Below are 18466 nucleotides of genomic sequence, written 5' to 3' on the forward strand. Positions count from 1 at the left end.
AGCATCCACTGCAGTGCTCCGTTGCAGCGTGTGTAAAGAATAGTGATAAGCTACCCGTCTCAGTGCACTGTTTCATCCTGGCCGGCCCAGTCTGGCAGACACGCACGTAGAGTTGCTGTTGCTGTCTAGTCACATCTCTCCTCGTTCACGTCAAGAACTTCCTCCCTGTTAAGGAAAAGAACTGCAATTTGAGCAACATTATGACATGATTGTAGGCTCATCAAAACTTTGATCTATAGAGAGGCATTAGGTAGGGCAGAGCAAGAAGGGAGTGGGAGGAGGAGAGGGAGGGGAGTAACTGCGGAGTTATCTGGGGAGAACAAATGTACTCATTAAAATGGCTCAGACAAGCTATAGGACCAAAACAAACAACAAAGCCCAGACGATCCTAATGCAGAATACTGATGAGGTCTACTGTGCTTGTTTTTGTTGTTTCCATTTCACCCTTTTGCCTCCCAAATAGCTTAAAATGTGCTTTTGTAATCCAAAATGGTATGAATTCTTTCAACCGTGGTTAAAGTATTTAGTCTACGTTGCATGCAAAATGCAAGATGATTTTGAATATCCAAGTGCAACTATGTGAAAAATCTGAAAAAGAGCAGTAAATGTTGTGATCTCCTGAGTTTTACACTCTTTCCTGATCTGTGAGCATTAATATACATTTTGACATAAGCATATTAATATGTGTTATATGAATCCCGAATTTTGATCCTTTAATCTTGATTTCTGACATTTGGGCTGCAGCCAGCACCGTGCAAGATTTTCGTAAGTGTAGAGAAGTGGGTGTGAGGAGCAGCAAAGGTTTGAAGGTTTGGCAAGAAGAGAGATACAGTGGGCTGTATTTTACACAATCAAGCATCTTAAGGTTTTTTTTTGTTGTTGTTTTTTTAAGCACGACTTGAGTGCCTTTTTAAGCTAAACACTAGGCGGAAGGAGGCAAGGTCGTAAGATGAGTGTGCTGCTAACATATGAGCAAATGTTCTCATGAATTTTACACTTAAGGTGACAAAGAGCAGTCTGTCTTCATTCCGCACACAGCAAGAAAAACAGCTCTCACTTTCGCTTGTAAAAGTGATTAGAGTAAAGCACAAATAATTTCTCTTGCAAATCCATATAAATGTCCATATTTGATTGGATCTTTAATTTATTGATGCTTCAGAGTGTTCCCTTGCCAAAGAGCTGTAAAGATTCCCCCGACTGCTTGATTAGTGAAATGATGCTAAATACAGTGATGACGATGAGTCGGAGTGGGCTCTACATCTGAGACCGAAAGTGTTGTTTAAGAAACGTTTGATTATTTTTGTTAAATTAAAACATCTTTTGTGGCCGTACATTTTGTAGAACAAACATTAATATCATTCTCTGTCTTCCCAAAGCTGACGAGAAGACTTTGCCTCCAGCTCCGACAATGCTAATGCTGTCCACAGAGGGAGTACTCTGCCCATTTGCGCTTCTCAATCTGAATCCTGGGGTTAAGCAGCTGGTCTCACCATTTAATACCATCACCTTGGAAGGAGAGAGGCAGCCAAATCCAGGTAAGACTTTTTGGGAACTGGCCCTATTTGTGCTTGGATTCATTATTTCTTCCATTTCTCATGAGAAGGTTCTCTCTTTCTCTTTTTCTTTTTTTTTTTTTTTCCAATTTCCCACATGACGTTTGAAGTGGGTGTTACTGAAACATTTTTCAAGCTATTATTTTGAGTTGTTTCAAAGATGACCTTTGATAAAATCAAAAAAAAGTAATCTCCTACACACAGATGTTTACTGGAACCTTAACACTTTTTTTTTACACTAGACATACTAAACATTGTTTTAAATTGTCACTCATCACATTTTCTTGAATTAGTTTCTTTCCATTAAGAATTTTAGATCTTCCACAGATTTAAACATTAACAATCATAGATTTAAACAGTATTATATAAGCACTACATAAATAAACTGAATTGAATTGAAAGTTTTTCCTAAATTTCTGCAATAAAACGGCAGCAACATATAGCTACACTTTTTGGATTGATTAATTGATTGATTGGTGGCCTCAGCCTGTTGTTCAATCCAAGAATGATGTCTGTATTAGGCCCAATAATTTTGTTGGATTAAGTTGACCACATCTCTAAACTTTATGGATTTTGTCACATCTTTTATTAAATGCATCCAATTATTGTACAACTGTAAATGAAAGTTTGTGTCTTGGGTCAATTATTATCAAATTTAATCTAAAAGTTCTCATTTACATATAGATAATTCAGCTTGTGAAGAGATGCACTACAAGTGTTTTTTTTTTTTTGTTGTTTTTTTTGTTTTTTTCTATGCACAGGCTCCTCGGCAGCCCAACCAGCCAAAACCGCTGCCTCGGCTGGATATGCTCCAACAGCATTCTCAAACATTGCTCTTGCGTCCGTCTCTTCTGCCTCATCTGCTCCTCCTGCGTCTTCCTCGGCTGTCCCGTTTAGTTTTGTTCCTGCAGTTCCCGTGTCATCCTCTTCATCAGAATTTACTTTCTCAGTTCCAACCACCCATGCCATCTCCACTGTCCCTCCTGCTTTCTCCCTTGGGGGATCTGGACCTTTCAGCTCAGTGTCCTCAAACTTCTCTTTTGCTTCCAAACCTCCGTCTGAAACTCCCTCTGCTGCTTCAGCATTTTCATTCAGCACCCCTTCCATAAAACCCGCAGCAGCAGCTCCAGCATCGACACCTCAGAGCCTCCCTGCTGCCTCCCTTCCTTCTGTCAAATTAAATCTAAACGACAGGTACTCGACTTTTTTATTATTTGTTTTATTTCTCCTTTTACTGAAGCTTTCTTTTTACATTTCAGCATGAATATAGAGATGCAAAAGTTATTCTTTTTTTTCTTTAGATTTACATCAGGGGAGAGCCCAGCACCAGCTTTCTCCTTTAATTCCACACTTCCCAAGGCTGCCGTCGCCTCTTCCAGTGCAGCAAGGACCCTTTCATTCCCAGCCACCAAGCCTCCAGTTGTATTGAGTAAGGAGATGTTCGCAAACATGATTTTTTTTTTTTTTTTTTTTTTTTAAAGAAAAAAATAAATAAAAGCTTAAATTTAAACTACAATATTCCTAGTATGGGTTGTTGTTTTTAATCTATTAATTGTTTTGTCAGCCCCAGTGCGCCCAGTCCAGATGGGCACACCTCCCACAGCTGTCCAGAAACCAGCTCCTACTACACCAGGGCGTTCCCAACCTCCACAGGTACTTGTTTTTGTTGTAAAGCTCAGGCTTTGTAGAGGTTGACTTTTTGCTTTGCCCAAAATTATGTCATGTCTCTTTGACTGAATACTTAATAAAAATAATTATAGAAAAAAAAATCTATAAAATGTAGAGACCGCTTTTGCAAAATTTGAATGACCTAAAGTATTTTATCACCGTTTAAGCATGTAAACAGTCCTTCAGAACCGTTGAATTTGCTCAAGTTTTGGAGGCATCAGTTGTTTTGTAAGTTATATGGTCTAAAGAAGCACCAGAGCCCGTACTCTCGAAGATTCTTGCAAAATTATAATTCTTGTCGACGAGTCCTGGCTCAAGAGTGATTCAGTCAGCTGCTGAGAGTGACTCAGATATTCCTCTCTCAGTGAGGAGGTGTAGTTGACCCCTGTTGTTAGGCGTGACACCGTCTTCTAGGGACTGCCAACCTTTCATGTGGTCTGTTTTTGCAGTCGTTGCCTATTAGCCATGTTGTAAAAGCAGAAATAAGTTTGGCAGTTTTTTCTGCCTTGTTGCTGTAGAATTGCTGGCTAATTTTATTACCATTTGGTGTCCAGTTTATTTTCCCACTTCTGTCTTACATTTAACGGTGTACAGCTCCGTGTAAACCAGATATTGGAGCAGCTGTGCAGATATACTAATATGCTTAGATACAGATGTTTCACAAAAAACCTTCGATTAAAGTACAAAACTGGTTTGAAGTTGCATCTTTTTTAAGGAATAAAGGAGAAGGCTGAAAACTAACAGTGCTTAATCCCTTTTGTCAGTCCAGATGTGATCAGTGAAGTGATTTTTAGTGAAGCTTAATTCAGAAGATTCAGCTGTTACAAAACCTTGATTTTAGTGGTTGCCTCTAGCAACAAAATAATACTGTCACAAAGGCAAGAAAAGTGAAACTATAATGGATTTTGTCAAATAGTTTTTTTGTTTTCTTTTTTTTACTTAAACTGCAGTGTATAAGTAAAAAACTTAGTTTTTTTTACTTATACACTGCAGTTTTTTAACACTGCAAGAGGCTTTGGAGGCAAGAGGCTGCAAATAATCATTTCTTGATATTATCATTATTCAGGCAACAGTTGGCATGAAGAGCCTGGAGAAGCAGCTGCAGCAGAAGAAAGAATCTGATCCCATTATGACTGGTATTTTGGAGGAGGTAAGATGCATCCTCCTGCTAATGCTGACATGTTCGAGGGTTCACTTCTTTATTGGTGACATTGCTGTTGCCCAAACAATTTAAGCTACTATTCAAACCTGGTCTGATTTTTTTTAAATTTCTTTTATTTTATTGGCAGGATCATTAAGTGGAGCTAATCTCTTATGTGAAAAATAACAGTGGGTTACCTTTCACTTTTTAATAATGACTAGACTAAATAGATTCCTCTTGTAATTGCCTGTTATTATGTCAGTGAACAATTATTATATGCTGATAAAGTTTCAAAAATATGACCCATGTAGAATTATGAGTACCTTTCCACTCAAAACACTGATTATTTTAACTATATTAGTCAGAAAACATTGTGAACCTCATATTAAATCCCCAATTGCAATCATTTAAAAACAAAATACACTATTTTGTGGAAAGAGACCAAAGGCACAGTCTGAATTATTTTAACTGTGGATTATTGGAGCATTTTAGAAATGAACAAGAACCATAATATGAGCAGCTTTTGCAATTAAAATAAAACAAAAAACAACTTTAAAAAGTGCTGTTTTTGAACTAATGGAAATTAAAATGAAAGTAACATTTATGCCAAAGATGAGTGTAGGAAACATGCTATTGAGATTATAAATCACTGAGAACAGTTACAAAATGTGAGTTAAAATCAAGTAACAACGTTGGTAATAAACTTTGCAACATTAGGTAGCGAAAACTTAAAATGCTTTTTCTTTCATTTTTGTGCTTAAAGTCTTTTAGGATATAGTTATCAGCTTGTAAAGGAGTTTATACTCAAACGTTTTTGGAAAATCTGTAAATGATTCATAACATTGCTGAATTCTATAAATACATGTTTTAGATCTATAAACTGCTCTCGTACACAGTAGCAATGAAATGTTTTTGGCTTGTACATCAGATTGCACACTTCCAGAAGGAGCTAGACGACCTGAAATCGCGCAGCACGAAAGCCGACTTTAAGGTCGGTACTAACGACGAGATGAAGGACCTGAGAAAAGAATCTGAAGACCTTCACATCTTCACCCTGGAAATAAAGGAAACCACTGAGGTAACACTGTGTTTAATAAAAAAATTATTGCTCAAAAACCGCTTGAGTCGACCTAAAGCCACAAGCTCTAGCACAAATTTATTACACACACAACAAATGATAGTGGTTATAGTTATTTTTAAAGGGTCCTTTTGAGGAAAATATTTTAAGTGAATGTTTTGTTTTGCATTTTTTAACCTTGAAAGTATTTTGTAAAACATTGAATGTACTATTCATCAAAGCATACTGTAACATTTATTATTAATTACAAAATCAGACGCTGCCAGCGTCCTGGCAGGTCCACAGCAACTAAAAGATCCCTTTTTGTATTGATCTGTTTTCATAATCTTGATTTGCAAAAACACCAAGTGAAGACCAAGAAAATTTGTTGGAAGTTGACATCAATCATTTTCTTTCTTCTGATTTCAAAGTCTCTCCATGGGGACATTGGGACGCTGAAAACCACTTTAATTGAAGGTTTTGCCGGGGCAGAGGAAGCCAAAACGCAGAGCGAGTTGAGCAAAGACAAAAATTACAGACAGCTGCTGTACAAAAAGTCTCTAGATCCACGCAGCGAAGAACAGCTCAAGGTGAGATGTGCAGTAAAATATTAACTAATGTCACAGTTGTAGTAATACTAAGTATTTATGAGTCATGGAAAATAAAGACCTACATGTTTCCCTCCAAAAAATGTTGTGGATCTGTTTTTTTTCTAACTCAGGAGATTCGCAGACTTTACCAGTATGTCACTTGTGCTGTGGAAGACGTTAATGACGTCTTGGACGTGGAATGGGAAAAACACCTGGAGAAGAAGAAGAAGCAGAAGTGAGTCTAAAAGCCTAACAGATGGACCCCACCAGCATTTTTAAATATCTGAATACTGAGAATATTGTGTTTGTTTGTTTGTTTACAGACACATGGTTGTTCCTGGACGGGAGGGTTTGTTCACTACACTGTCCAACAACATCTACATCATCAACCAGCAAAAGAACCGGCTGAACCAGCTGGTTCAGGAGCTCACATCATTGCACCTATACAGTAAAAACACTGCTCCTTTCATTAGCCAGAACATTGCAACTGGATCTACAGCTGCTGGGTAAATAAAAGGACTGGGCCGAGAATTACGCATGTTTTTAATATATATTATCTGCAACATTTTATTGGTTCCGTATTTACATATAAAGAATTTGAATACTTTGCAAATCCATACAAGTGTCCAAAAACAGATGATTAAGAATGGAAAATGTTTTTATTTCCAGACTGCAATCACTATCAGGTTTTCCTGAAATATTACACAGTCTTTAAAATTGGCTCTTAATTTTAATGGTTTTGCTATTTTGGGAGTCCAAATACTTATCAAGTTGTGTGGACAGACTTTACTCTTAATAAACAAAGTTGTTTGAACTTAGAACAAAAAGTCATTGCTTCAGTTGTGCACTTTTATGTTGTTTCTAAATTTCAGATGAAACTTCTCTGACTCCAAGTCAGAGGAAAGCCTCAAATTTGGACCCCAAAATATATTACTTTTCTCCAATGATTTCAGCTTCCATAAAGACCAACAATGCTTAATACCCTGGCAGATTTAAATGTAAACATTTACATTTAAATGTAGAAACAAACAAAACTTTGTTTCCGATAGAAAATGAAACCAGTTTCTCTCTAAAGATAATAAAAACCATTTGAGAGTTTCAGTTTTTGTTATGAAGTAGTGATGTATCCAAAAATGTTATCGTTCAGCATTCGGTTAAAAAAAATGTCAATCTCCTCAAACTTAACTTTATCACTGTTGTAAAGTTGTTTTAAAGGCTGACTTTTTAAAAAGATGTGTGTGTGTTTGTGTGTGTGTTTTGCTTTCTTACATCAGAGACATGTTGTGGTGTGGCTAAAAATAATTCTATCTAAATTATCTTTTTTTTCCCCCTGTTTTCATAGTTTTGAAAATGAGCTTGAGAGTTTAAAGGATGCATTCCTGAAAGCCAGGCTAGATGTTACTCCGCCTAAAGTCCAAGCCAAATCTTCAGGTATTGCCCAGTTTTTTTATATAAAGTCATGAACAATATTTGAATATTTTAAAACGCTGACATTGTGTTTTCATCAGCAGTCAAGATATCACCAGTTAAACAGTCCCAACTTCGCAATTTCCTCTCAAAGGGACAGATGCCTCCTGTACGCTCAACTGCACCAGGTACTTTCATTTTAGATATTTGCATGCGATTTAAAAATCTTTGCTTTATGTTAAAGTGTGAACAAACACCCAGACGTGTATAAGAATGAATAACTTTCAAACAGAGTGAAAAAATGACTTCAAAGTAATTGTTCTTTTTTTTTTTAACTTTTTATCCCCCTTTGTAGCCAACTTGTCTCGCTCAGTGTTCCTTTCCCCGAAATACTACGAGGACCTGGACGATGCAAGCTCAACGTCCTCCCTGTCCCAGTCCTTGGAGCCTCACTTGGACCAGGAAGAGGAAGAACTACAACCACTACAGCCCCCAGCTGTGATGGCGTTATCCACCCCCCGCCATCCCACAGTTGTAAGGACCCCATCTATCCATCCAGGCTTCGGAGGCATTCAGTCCACCCCGCTACCAAAGATTCACTCGGCTCCATCTTTGGGTTTTGGACTGAGCCCTATTCCCAGTCCTGGTAATTATGTACTGCCTGCTTGTTATTGAGTTGAAATTGCTAATACAATAAACCAGATTCTTTTAGAGTTTTCCATCTTTCATTTAAAACTAGGCTGTCACATTTAACAGTAAAATCGCTTACCATCATATGTGCTGTTTCTATGTTTTAGTTCCAACCAATAAAATCAATCTCAGTGGGGCTGACAGCACTGCTCTTGCCACAAAGACGGTAAAACATGGCGCTCCTCCGGCAGAGAGAACTGTCCCTGTCACTATGTCTGCCCAGCAGGCTGCAGCCAATGCAGCCATGCGCAGACAAATGGCCAATCAGAAGACGGGTAGGTGGAACTTCTTGTATTGATGTCTTACCATCTTTAATCTATGCACTTTTTTTCTAATGAGACCAACAATTGTTTGCAGTTCTCCTTATGAGATTTCATTTCGTTTTACATTTAAATTTATTTGGGTTCACTTTAAAACAATAGGTCTTTGGGATTTCTTTCTCTCTAACTGGAACAACTCTTCCTTAGTTTTAAGTTTTTGCTTTCTCTTCTTGGACACTGCTTTCACATCTTAGGGAAAGGAAAATGAATGACCAATGCGATTTACACATCGATGATTTTGTGCTTGTACTCCATAGTGTATCAAAACTTGTTGCATTTTACTTAGTTTGTGTCAAGTTTTTCCTGTTCTAAATCATGACTTGGGTATTATCGTGGGTAATTTTTTTTATTACATATTTACACATGTTCTATATTGAAAAAGATAGTTCTTCTATGACACCCAGTTATTGAGCATGCATCCAGTATATTTTAGTACAGTAATATTGAACACTTAAGTACAAGTACTAAAACAATACTAAAGTTTGAGGAATTTCTTGTTTGACTGTGGAGTAAATGTCAAGCTCCATTTAATCTATTAAAGATCTTTGTGTTGACTTTATTACAATAGTTTAATGAAAATGACATCATTTAAAAAAAACACCATAATTAAATTATAGTATTTAGTCAGCTTAATTATAAGATATGGTTATACAATTCCCATAGTATATACAAATACATGACAATTACTGTTTTTCTCATCTATATTCAAATTGCAGCCTAAAAATGTGAAAATAAAAAAGTTCTTCAAAAAACTTTTTTTGACTTTCTTGAAGAAAAAGCAGCCTTCATGTGTGCAACTATCTCGACAAAGGCCAGAACAGCTTTATTGGTGATTAATGTTGTTTGATTAATTCATATTGGTGAATAATCCATTTAGTCTGTTTTTCAGGATCTGCCAGCATTATTAGTTTTATCTGTTTTGAGGGCTGACATTTCAGGCCCTAACAGATAACCAGGAAGTGCTTTAAAGCAGCAGAAACACCATTAACATAGAAGCTATTATGACACAAGCTGAGAATATTACTTAGATTTGTTTGAATTCTATTCAAAATTAATCCTTATTTATTCTGCACACTGAATATGTTCCAGTAGATCTATGATATATGAAATAGGAAATCTTTTACATCATGTTGCAATGCCTTTTTTAAATCACTAGAGGGAGACAATGGCTTGAAGACAAAACGCTCTAAATTGAACCTCTTCAAGCCCCAGACAATAACATCTGACACTGTTATTCCTCCAACAACTTAAATCATCACAGGAACATTTTTGATAGTTTAAACACCTTATAGACATTCATCCTGTACGATGTTGATGTTTTATGTCTTCCAGCTCCTGCTAACAGTTCCTTGACAGAGTCCACCTTAAAGACTGTTCCTCAGGTGGTCAACGTTCAGGAGCTCATTGAAAAAGGGCTGCCTGTTCAGGTTCCTTCCATCATTAGGTAGACGCTACTAATAATTTAGACCACATATACTTCTGGTGTCAGCTCCATGAATTTAAACAAGATAATTACTGGCAATCTAAATTAATAAAATTGTAAAATCTTGGATTTATGTTAAACAATGATGATCACTTTAAGTGGACTGACGGCAATAGCGGCAACGTTTACAGCATTGCATAGCAACTAATATTACAGTTTTCAGTGTTTTGTGTCTTTAAAAATTACTGATATTTTATTTTTGTTGTGCCTTTGACAAAACAAAAATATGGAGAATGACTGTTTTGTTATTAAAATGATTATTACGCTTAAAATAACCCAGGAACATATTTTGGTTTATACATTAACTCCCCTCTTCTGTTTTTCTTTCCCAGCTCTTCGGTGCCAGATCTCACAAATCAGGCTTTTGCCAACCAAGTGAAGCGAGTGAGTGTGAGCTGTGTTGTCCACACAACTTTTTTTTTTTTTCACCCACATGACACCTGTTTTTTTCCCCCCTAATAGACTGTCTCATAATAGTCACTCAACAAAATGTTTAAATGTACTTTTCTGGAAAATAAATTAGTTGGTTTGAAAATACTATAGCAGTACCCAAACTCATAGCCAAAAATAAGTAACTTCTGTATATGTTTTAGAGTTTTCAGGAGGGGTACTTTAGTGGAAAAAAAAAATCTGGTTTAATATATTTGAATCTGTGTCCTTGTACCTCTATACTGCATTAAATGTGCAAAAATCCTCTTGATTTCTGACAGTTTTTCCACTGAGGACAATTTTAACTGCATAGGTGAGAAATGTCTCGGGTTTCTCTCGTGTTGAGGCTACAAATTGCTGTTGGTTGACACAGTGGACCCTCCCACAAAAGCTGTTCTCGTACATTCCCAAAATAACCTAAACCTAAACAAGAACAACTCAAGCACATGCATACTATTTCGATTCCCCTCCATCTGCCTTAAGATAAAATTTAGTGAATAAGACGCAAATGTGGAAGTGTTCAAAGTTGCCTTTATTTGTTAGTTACATGTTTTCATTATGAATTCACTGTGTCTCGGCAGACTACCACCCCAGGGATTCAAAAGATTTCAAATGAAAGTACATACGGTCTACAGCCAGGCTTTGTTTTTGGTAAGTATCGATTAGTTACTCTGAGGACGTACAGCACGGTTGGAAATTTAATCTCATTGCCTGTCGAAAACGATCATATCAGTCCAAACTTTTCATCATTATATGTCCTCTCCTGCTTGTGATCTTTTTGGCTCTTTGTTATCCGACTTTGGTAGCTTTTTACTGACTTGATTAACTTTTTCCTGAAGGTCAGTCATCCAAAACAGATGTTTCTGGTGTTCCTGCTAGTTCTGTGGAGCCAAGCATCAGCAAACCATTTTCCTTCACACCGGGGTGAGTTAACGCCACTCATGAAAAGAGCAGCATGAGATTATCTATTACTGTCTTTGTTGAACAAGTTTACGTCACAACTTTGTTGCTTCTGCAGGTCAGCAGGGTTCCCTTTCCCTTCTATTTCACAAGGAGCTGGAATGACACAAGGTAAAGCCCCTTCAGTGACTTGGTATCAATAGCGTTAAATAATAGTTCGACATGTCCACATAGTTTCAGTTGTTTCTCCTTTTATTTCCCAGCAGTTAAAGATGTCAGTAAATTCTCTTTTGGTGGAAATGGCAAGATGGTATTTGGTCAGACGGCGGAAGAGCCGTTCTCTCTAACCCCAAAGTCTGTGGCATCTGGTATTGGCACTGGGTCTCCTACGCTGTCTTTAAGCACATCAGGTGAAGCAGCCAAACACAGCTCCCTCTCCACAGCCTTCAGGATGGAGCCACAACCACCGAAGACCTCTGGAGGAGAAACTCTCGGCTGTTTTTCTGGACTACGCGTTGGCCCGGGAGAAGAAGTCAAGGATACTGTAACAAAGCCAGCTGCTGCATTTACCTTTGGGGAACCTGGACTTGGCATTGGCAAGGGAGTACAATCATTCAGCTTTGTGCCAGGCCTCCAAAAGCCAGCTGAAGATTCTGGAACTACAGATTTGTCTAAGGGCGCCTCATCAAGCAGTTTGTTCAAGCCCCCTGAAACAAACTCCAAGCCAGCTTTCGCTCTTCCCCCGTCTAGCGCCGCACCTTCAGCCATGCCCACGTCTTTTAGTAGCCTTCTTGCAGGTTCTTCTGAGGAACCAAAAGCTCCCCCACAGCTCTCAGAACCTACACCACCCCCTGAAAAAGAACCAAGCACCACTGAACCTTTTGGGGAAAGCGCCAATCAGTCTGTGGCTCCAGAGCCTGCAGTGGATTCCTCATCCACACCTGCACCTCCTGCTCTGACAACTGCCACTACACAAGACCTTCCTTCTGCCAATGTTGCACCAGCTGAAGCAACTCCTCCACCAGCATCATTTGTGCCTTTCTCAACAGAAGCAACCCCATACCCCCCGTCCACTTCTTCTGTTTCCACTCCTGCTGCTCCCACCATGGCGCCGGTCTCCCAGGGAGCCCCACCAGGGTTCCAGGTTCCCATTTCCGAAAAACCAGGTTCCATTTTTACACAGCCTGCTCCTGCGCCAGCTGCTGCTCCTGTCCCTGTTCCTGTCCCTGCTCCAGCAACAACAGACAGCAGCTCTATTGGGGCCACACCAGTTATCAACACAGCTGCTCCCGCAGCCACAACTATCACCACTACAACCGTTACCCCTGCACCAATCACCACTGCCAACACTGTTTTTGGGCAGCCAGCTGCACCTCCAGCTTCCTCGGCCCCCTCGGCAACAGGATTTGGCTCGACTGGGTTTGGTGCTTCAACTGGGGCGGGTTTTAACAAATCCATGTTTGGGCAGAGTGGCTTCGGACAACCTGCTAGCAGCGCTGGATCATCTAGCGGCTTTTCTTTTACCCAGTCGGCATTTGGACCAAGCTCTAGCAGTGCAACAACTGGGGGAACGAATCTTTTTGGGGCTTCGACTGCTGGCAGTGCACATTCGTTCTCCTTCGGCAGTGGAAGCACCAACACAGCCAGCAGCACCGGGTCAGGGCTGTTCGGACAAAGCGCAGCCCCTGCGTTTGGTCAGAGCTCTGGGTTTGGGCAGCCATCAGGCTTTGGCAGTAACACCACCACATCCTCATCTTCAGGATTCAGTTTTGGTCAAACTTCAGGTGAGTGATCAGTAAATACCGTCTTGTTTGTCACCACAGTTTGTATATAACTCTAATAACTATTTCCTAGAACACATTTGATGATCTTTCCATTTATAACTCACTGGGTTTTAATTTTAGACCAGTTAGCCAGAAGCCATCTTGTTATTCAGAACCATAAAACAAAAAAGTTTTCTGAGCTGCATGGCTAAAAGCGGTAATATGACACTGTTGTATCTTCCGTTGTTGACGTTAACATCATCTGACACCTTATGAATAAAGATATGTACCCAAGAGCGATAAGCAGCTGGATGATGTGTGGTAAATGTCAACTTATCTGACCACCCTGCTCATTTGGTGAGAATTGATGGTATTAAATGGCAGAATCTTACAAGAGGATGCTTTTTTTATTATTAATAGTCAATCTTATTGTGTTGCACACAGTTTTCTTCTCAAATATTCTGATTCTATGAGATTTGCATTCAAGTATCTGCCAATTAAATTTAGAGAACATTTTTATACCTCTCTGCAATCATTTAAGGTTTATGGAATCATTTAAGGTTGAAATAATAAGTTTTTGTCCCAGGATTTGGTTGCTCTGGTGAAACACCCATATTTGGCCAACCGACTGTAACCGGAAGAGTATTTGGACAAGTATGATTCACTTTAACTAGAGCTAATTTTAAAATCTCTTCTTGGAATGTAGAACATATAAAATAAATCGCAATCTTGTTTATCCCGTCTGCAGCCGTCGTCAGGGAGCAGTTTGTTTGGTTCAGCTTCAGCCAACGCAGCAGGTTCGTCTTCTGGAGGATTCTTCAGCGGCCTCGGGGGCAAACCGAGTGAGGATGCCGCCAACAAGAACCCGTTCGGTGCCACTGCTTCAACTGGAGGGTTTGGGCAGCCCGCTCAGTCTGGTATGTTGGTTATTTTTTCTTTAAAAAAATAAAATAAGAGTTTCATTCACTATAAATTTAAACAAAAAACATTTTATTTTTTATTTTTATATATTTACTTTTACATGTTTGTACATTGAGAACAAAGGGGATCCGAAGCAAAATTATATGTTTGTGTGCACAAATTTAGACAAACTGGCTCTGATTCTGATTGAACTAATCTTGTATTAAACCTGTCATGAAAAACACATTTTGCTGTCCCAGGAGTTACTGCAATGTATGATAATATTGTCGTTCTCGTTTTAATTAATCATGCAATATATTGATTGATTGCTTATTACAACAGGCTTACTTGTGACTTGGCTTTGTTTTCCCTTTTCCTTTCCAGGTTCCAACAATCTCTTTGGGAATAGCGGGGCAAAGGCCTTCGGGTTCGGCCAATCCCTCTCTGCCTTTGGGGACCAGAAACCTAGTGGGACTTTCAGCACTGGTGCGGGGAGTGTTGCTTCTCAGGGGTTTGGTTCTTTTTCTTCACCAACAAAACCTGGTACGTTGTAATGAAATGTTAATCATATCATACAACAATATCAGATATCCTACACAGTCTTGAAAAGTCTAGAAACTGTAGAAATTTACCATTTTCTAGGTCTGCATAGGTATGGAAAATAGAAAATTAAGTGTGGGGAAAAGACGGTTTTGTTCTCCAGATTTTTCTTAAAGTTTAATAGTGATTAATAATTGCAATGGTTTGACATTGATTTATGTTAAATTGACATGATTCATCTTTGCTTTACAACATCACAAGTTGATTTTAACGAATTTTCTATTCACATTTTGCTTCTGCGCTTACTGAAAACATACCAATTCAAAAATTATAAAGAAGCATTTTTTTTTTTTTTTTTTTACTAACTAAACTTTCAAATGAGGTTGAATTAGACCTGCAGTTCTTAAACTGTCTAATCTGCTGGATAGAGCAGTAACATTTTGTTTTATCAAACGAGATCTCACAAGTCTTTTTTTTATCACCGTAAAATCGAATATAATCTTATTCCAAATCTATATCTGGGATAAAAAAATTTTAAACTGTTTCGTCCTAACATAATTTTTGTCATTTTTCTTCTCATTAGCTGTTGCTGGGATCCCAGCTATCAGCTCCACTGGGATACTGGTATAGCTCAGCACATTAATGTCCTACCTCTCTGGCCTTTGTAAGGGGAATGTAATCTTGTTACATTAGCTCAATCAATTATTTACTGGGGCATGCTGCTGGCCTGGCTGTAATTTCAGCACAGCGCTTCTCCACTGCTGATCAAAAGCATCGAATTAGGTGTGAATTATTTGTTCTGTCTGTAAGTTATCACAGTGCTCTGTTTTGAGCTGGTAAAACAAATGCTACAAATAAATGACACAGCACTCATAAGTTTAATTTACAAGCATTTGTTTTAGATGCATTATCTAAACCTTTTTACTTGTGAGAGTTTGTCTTACACTACTTTTTTTTTTATGTAACCAATATACGAGTGTAACCTTTTCTATTTTTCCTGCTGTGCACAGTTGCAACGCTTACTTATGTTTTCCTTCATGCAGGGTGCTTTGGCAGTCCTCCGGTGTTTGGGAGTCCCCCGTCTTTTGGTGGTTCCCCAGCATTTGGTGGTACGGCATCATTTGGCACAAGCCCGTCCTTCACCAATCCCATGATTCCCTCGGCTGGTAAAGTGTTCGGAGAGGGAACGGCTGCTTCAAACATGGGAGGATTTGGGTAATAATCTTGATTAGCATCTAACTTCGTCTCCATACCAGGAGAGAAAAAAAAGACAAAATATTTTGCATAAATTGTATTATCAGTTGCACGACGACGGACTTTTGCTGAGAACAGCTATTTGATGCTTCAGATACAATCCTTGGTTTTTGGGTCATTTTATTGCTGCAGTTTCAAACAGTTTGAAAACGTCAGTGTGAACAGACTGTTTGTGCTGAGCTGAAAGAGCAACAGCAGCAGAATTCAGCCTGCAGCACAAGCCAGCATTTTTGAAAATCAGAACATCTTTGTGTGCTCAGTTAAAAACACACAAACCTTTACACACACATCTTCAAACTATAACGGTGCGATAAATGAACGATAAATGAAGAAAGAAAATACAGTAGAAAAGCACTTACCTGTTCAAATCACATGCGTCTTCAAATTCAAAGTAATCACCTGATCCATAAAGACTTCAGTTGGCAGAAATAGAAAATATTCAGTTTTTGCTGTATATGATACTCCTAAATGTGTGGGGTGACTTTGTATTTAGCCTTTCTGGATCAGTGATTTGTCGAATCGCCTTTGTAATTACAGGTGTTTTTGCACCTCTTAAGAAAACGCAATTAAAATTTAACAGGAAATTGAATATGTAATTTTGTCGCTCCTCTTGACATTTCTATTCTAATGATGCCGTTAGCGTTGAGCTCTTGTTTTGTCCTTCCTGTTTGTGTGTTTTGATAGTGGCGGGGTTGGTTGGCTCTGGGCCTAAAACTATGGATCTCTTCGCAGGAGTAGATTATTCCCCTCAGATAATCCCACTTTGGGGTCATGCTGCCTGCAGATTAAGCAGGCCTGCTCTCTCTGCTACTTCCACTGGAATGCTTATACTCAGTTTTCCCTCTTTAGTTTTGCCACTTTATTCTACTTCTTCCGCCTTTCAGACATGTGTCCTTGGAATTTTACAAGAAAGGATGGGAATTGTGGTTTTCTGCTTGTCTACATAAATTACTGATTCAAGTGGTGACTTGTATGTGCCAGTGCCAGTTAATTTTTAACCTTGATGTATTGCTATAAGACTATCTTTGTGTTTCAGGTTCTCTTCAGCTCCCAGTGGCCCTTCGTTTGGCGCTCTGGCCAGTCAGACTGCTCCTTCGTTCGGGACCTTGGCCCAGCAGGGCTCTGCATTTGGAAGTCAGCCCAGCAGCTTCTCGGGCTTTGGACAGCAGCCACAGACTGGAGGTGAGGCATTTATTTCACTTGACTTTGTGTTGTTTTTTTTGTTGTTGTTTCCTCTCACCGTTTTTAAATTCCAGGAAAACATTTTTACAGTCTTAGCTGTTTAATAGCGTCTCAGGTGTTTTGTTAATTTTCTTAAATTTTACAGTTATTCATTTGTAGTGTTGTATTAATTGCTTTTAAAATAAATGTGTAGTTTTCAAAGCGAAATAAAGAATTAGGATAATTGGCCCTTTTTTTTTTTTCTGCTGACCAAAAATGATGCAGGATTGCTACACAGTCAGGAAAATGTATGGATTTAGATTTTAAGTATTTTCCAGGTCGGAAGAAAATAGAGCATGTAGAACATTTCTGCATGCTGTCTAAAATAAGACATTATAACTTATTCTGCTGTCTAAAAGTCACATTCATCCTTCCCTCTAGGCAATCTGTCATCAGTTCATCCATCCATCATTCTGGCAGTCTGTCAATCTATTTTCTATGCGTTTAAATACAATGTCCATTTATCCATCAATTTGTCTGTACGTCCATCTATTCATCCAACCGTCGATCCATCAATCTGTCTGTCCTTTCATCCCCATCCGTTTGTCCTTTTATCAGTCCATCTATCCATTATGTCTCCGTCTGCAGACAACAAACACCCATGATTGAGTTTATATGCATGTTGCTAAATCTCCCTCCTCTTTTTTTTCTTTTTTTCTATTCTAGGATTCTCAGGAAACACGTTCGGGTCTGCAAGCCAGTAAGTGTGTTGAATGTGTTTGCAGTGATATTTTCTGTGAGCGCTGACGAGCGAACAAAGCCGCATATCTGCGTGTTTGCTGTGCGCTGCGCCTGTGGGGTTTAGAAGCTCACATCTTTTCTTCCACAACACTGCTCTCGGTTAAACCTTTCTGATTTAATACCTCCTGATCCAGCCTAATTTGGTTCCTTCCCCCCACCTCATCCCTTCTCTTCCCCTCCATTCATCCCAAATTAGAAGTGGTCTCTGTTATTTGACTGAACTCCTAGAGAATGTTTTCTGTTTGACCACTGAATATGAATGAAGCCAAATTAATAAAACATTGGCTCATATTAAAGATGCTAGAGTACTGGTTAGTGCTGCGCATACTAAATACGTATTGAAGTCTGTGGAGGTTTAGCTCATCAGTTCTGCTGCCTTTAGTCGTTAGATTTCCAGTTTTGTTTTTTTTTTTTTTGTTTTTTTTGTGCTAGCGCATCTCCTACCTTTCTAGTCCGTTTCCTTCATTTCTGCCGCCTTATGTTGCCGTGTGTCACATGGCAACCAGTGTTGCCCTGGAGTCTCTTCCAGTGAATGCACGCTAAAGTGCACAGAACTGTGAATGTGTCCTAGCTTTTTGGACACATTCACGTTCTGATATAAATTTTACAATTACTCTATTTTTTTCATGTATTTTTTGTGGGTGTGTGTGTGTTCTGAGAAGGGCAGAAAAACACAGACTTAAACCCACTGTCTTAATTGAGAATTGAGAAAAAGAGAAAAACTGTTTAGCCTGAATGTAGCTAATATTAATTGGCTGTTCTCAGTGGAATCTGTCAATGTTTTCTGTTTAATGCAAATAGCTTTTGTA

At 38.7% G+C, this 18466-nt stretch overlaps 1 protein-coding gene across 6 annotated transcripts in view; it reads left to right on the forward strand.

Moving 5' to 3' along the window:
• nup214 (nucleoporin 214) overlaps positions 1 to 18466 on the forward strand; it is a 34758-nt gene that overhangs the window by 13705 nt on the left and 2587 nt on the right. For 3 of the 6 annotated variants that reach the window (XM_008424408.2, XM_008424411.2, XM_008424413.2), the window contains 25 exons: positions 1377 to 1535; positions 2315 to 2747; positions 2855 to 2982; positions 3118 to 3206; positions 4288 to 4371; positions 5291 to 5440; positions 5851 to 6009; positions 6141 to 6244; positions 6333 to 6515; positions 7352 to 7440; positions 7518 to 7604; positions 7772 to 8062; positions 8214 to 8381; positions 9759 to 9870; positions 10242 to 10293; positions 10920 to 10989; positions 11178 to 11262; positions 11357 to 11409; positions 11502 to 13022; positions 13588 to 13655; positions 13750 to 13918; positions 14286 to 14444; positions 15485 to 15656; positions 16732 to 16877; positions 17583 to 17616. In XM_008424408.2, coding sequence (XP_008422630.1) covers positions 1377 to 1535; positions 2315 to 2747; positions 2855 to 2982; positions 3118 to 3206; positions 4288 to 4371; positions 5291 to 5440; positions 5851 to 6009; positions 6141 to 6244; positions 6333 to 6515; positions 7352 to 7440; positions 7518 to 7604; positions 7772 to 8062; positions 8214 to 8381; positions 9759 to 9870; positions 10242 to 10293; positions 10920 to 10989; positions 11178 to 11262; positions 11357 to 11409; positions 11502 to 13022; positions 13588 to 13655; positions 13750 to 13918; positions 14286 to 14444; positions 15485 to 15656; positions 16732 to 16877; positions 17583 to 17616 — 4765 coding nt within the window. The remainder of the gene's footprint in view (positions 1 to 1376; positions 1536 to 2314; positions 2748 to 2854; positions 2983 to 3117; positions 3207 to 4287; positions 4372 to 5290; positions 5441 to 5850; positions 6010 to 6140; positions 6245 to 6332; positions 6516 to 7351; positions 7441 to 7517; positions 7605 to 7771; positions 8063 to 8213; positions 8382 to 9758; positions 9871 to 10241; positions 10294 to 10919; positions 10990 to 11177; positions 11263 to 11356; positions 11410 to 11501; positions 13023 to 13587; positions 13656 to 13749; positions 13919 to 14285; positions 14445 to 15484; positions 15657 to 16731; positions 16878 to 17582; positions 17617 to 18466) is intronic. The other 3 variants (XM_008424410.2, XM_008424412.2, XM_008424409.2) reach the window with 2 other exon arrangements.

The sequence above is a fragment of the Poecilia reticulata genome, linkage group LG12 (genome assembly GCF_000633615.1).
Source record: "Poecilia reticulata strain Guanapo linkage group LG12, Guppy_female_1.0+MT, whole genome shotgun sequence".
Taxonomy (NCBI): domain Eukaryota; kingdom Metazoa; phylum Chordata; class Actinopteri; order Cyprinodontiformes; family Poeciliidae; genus Poecilia; species Poecilia reticulata.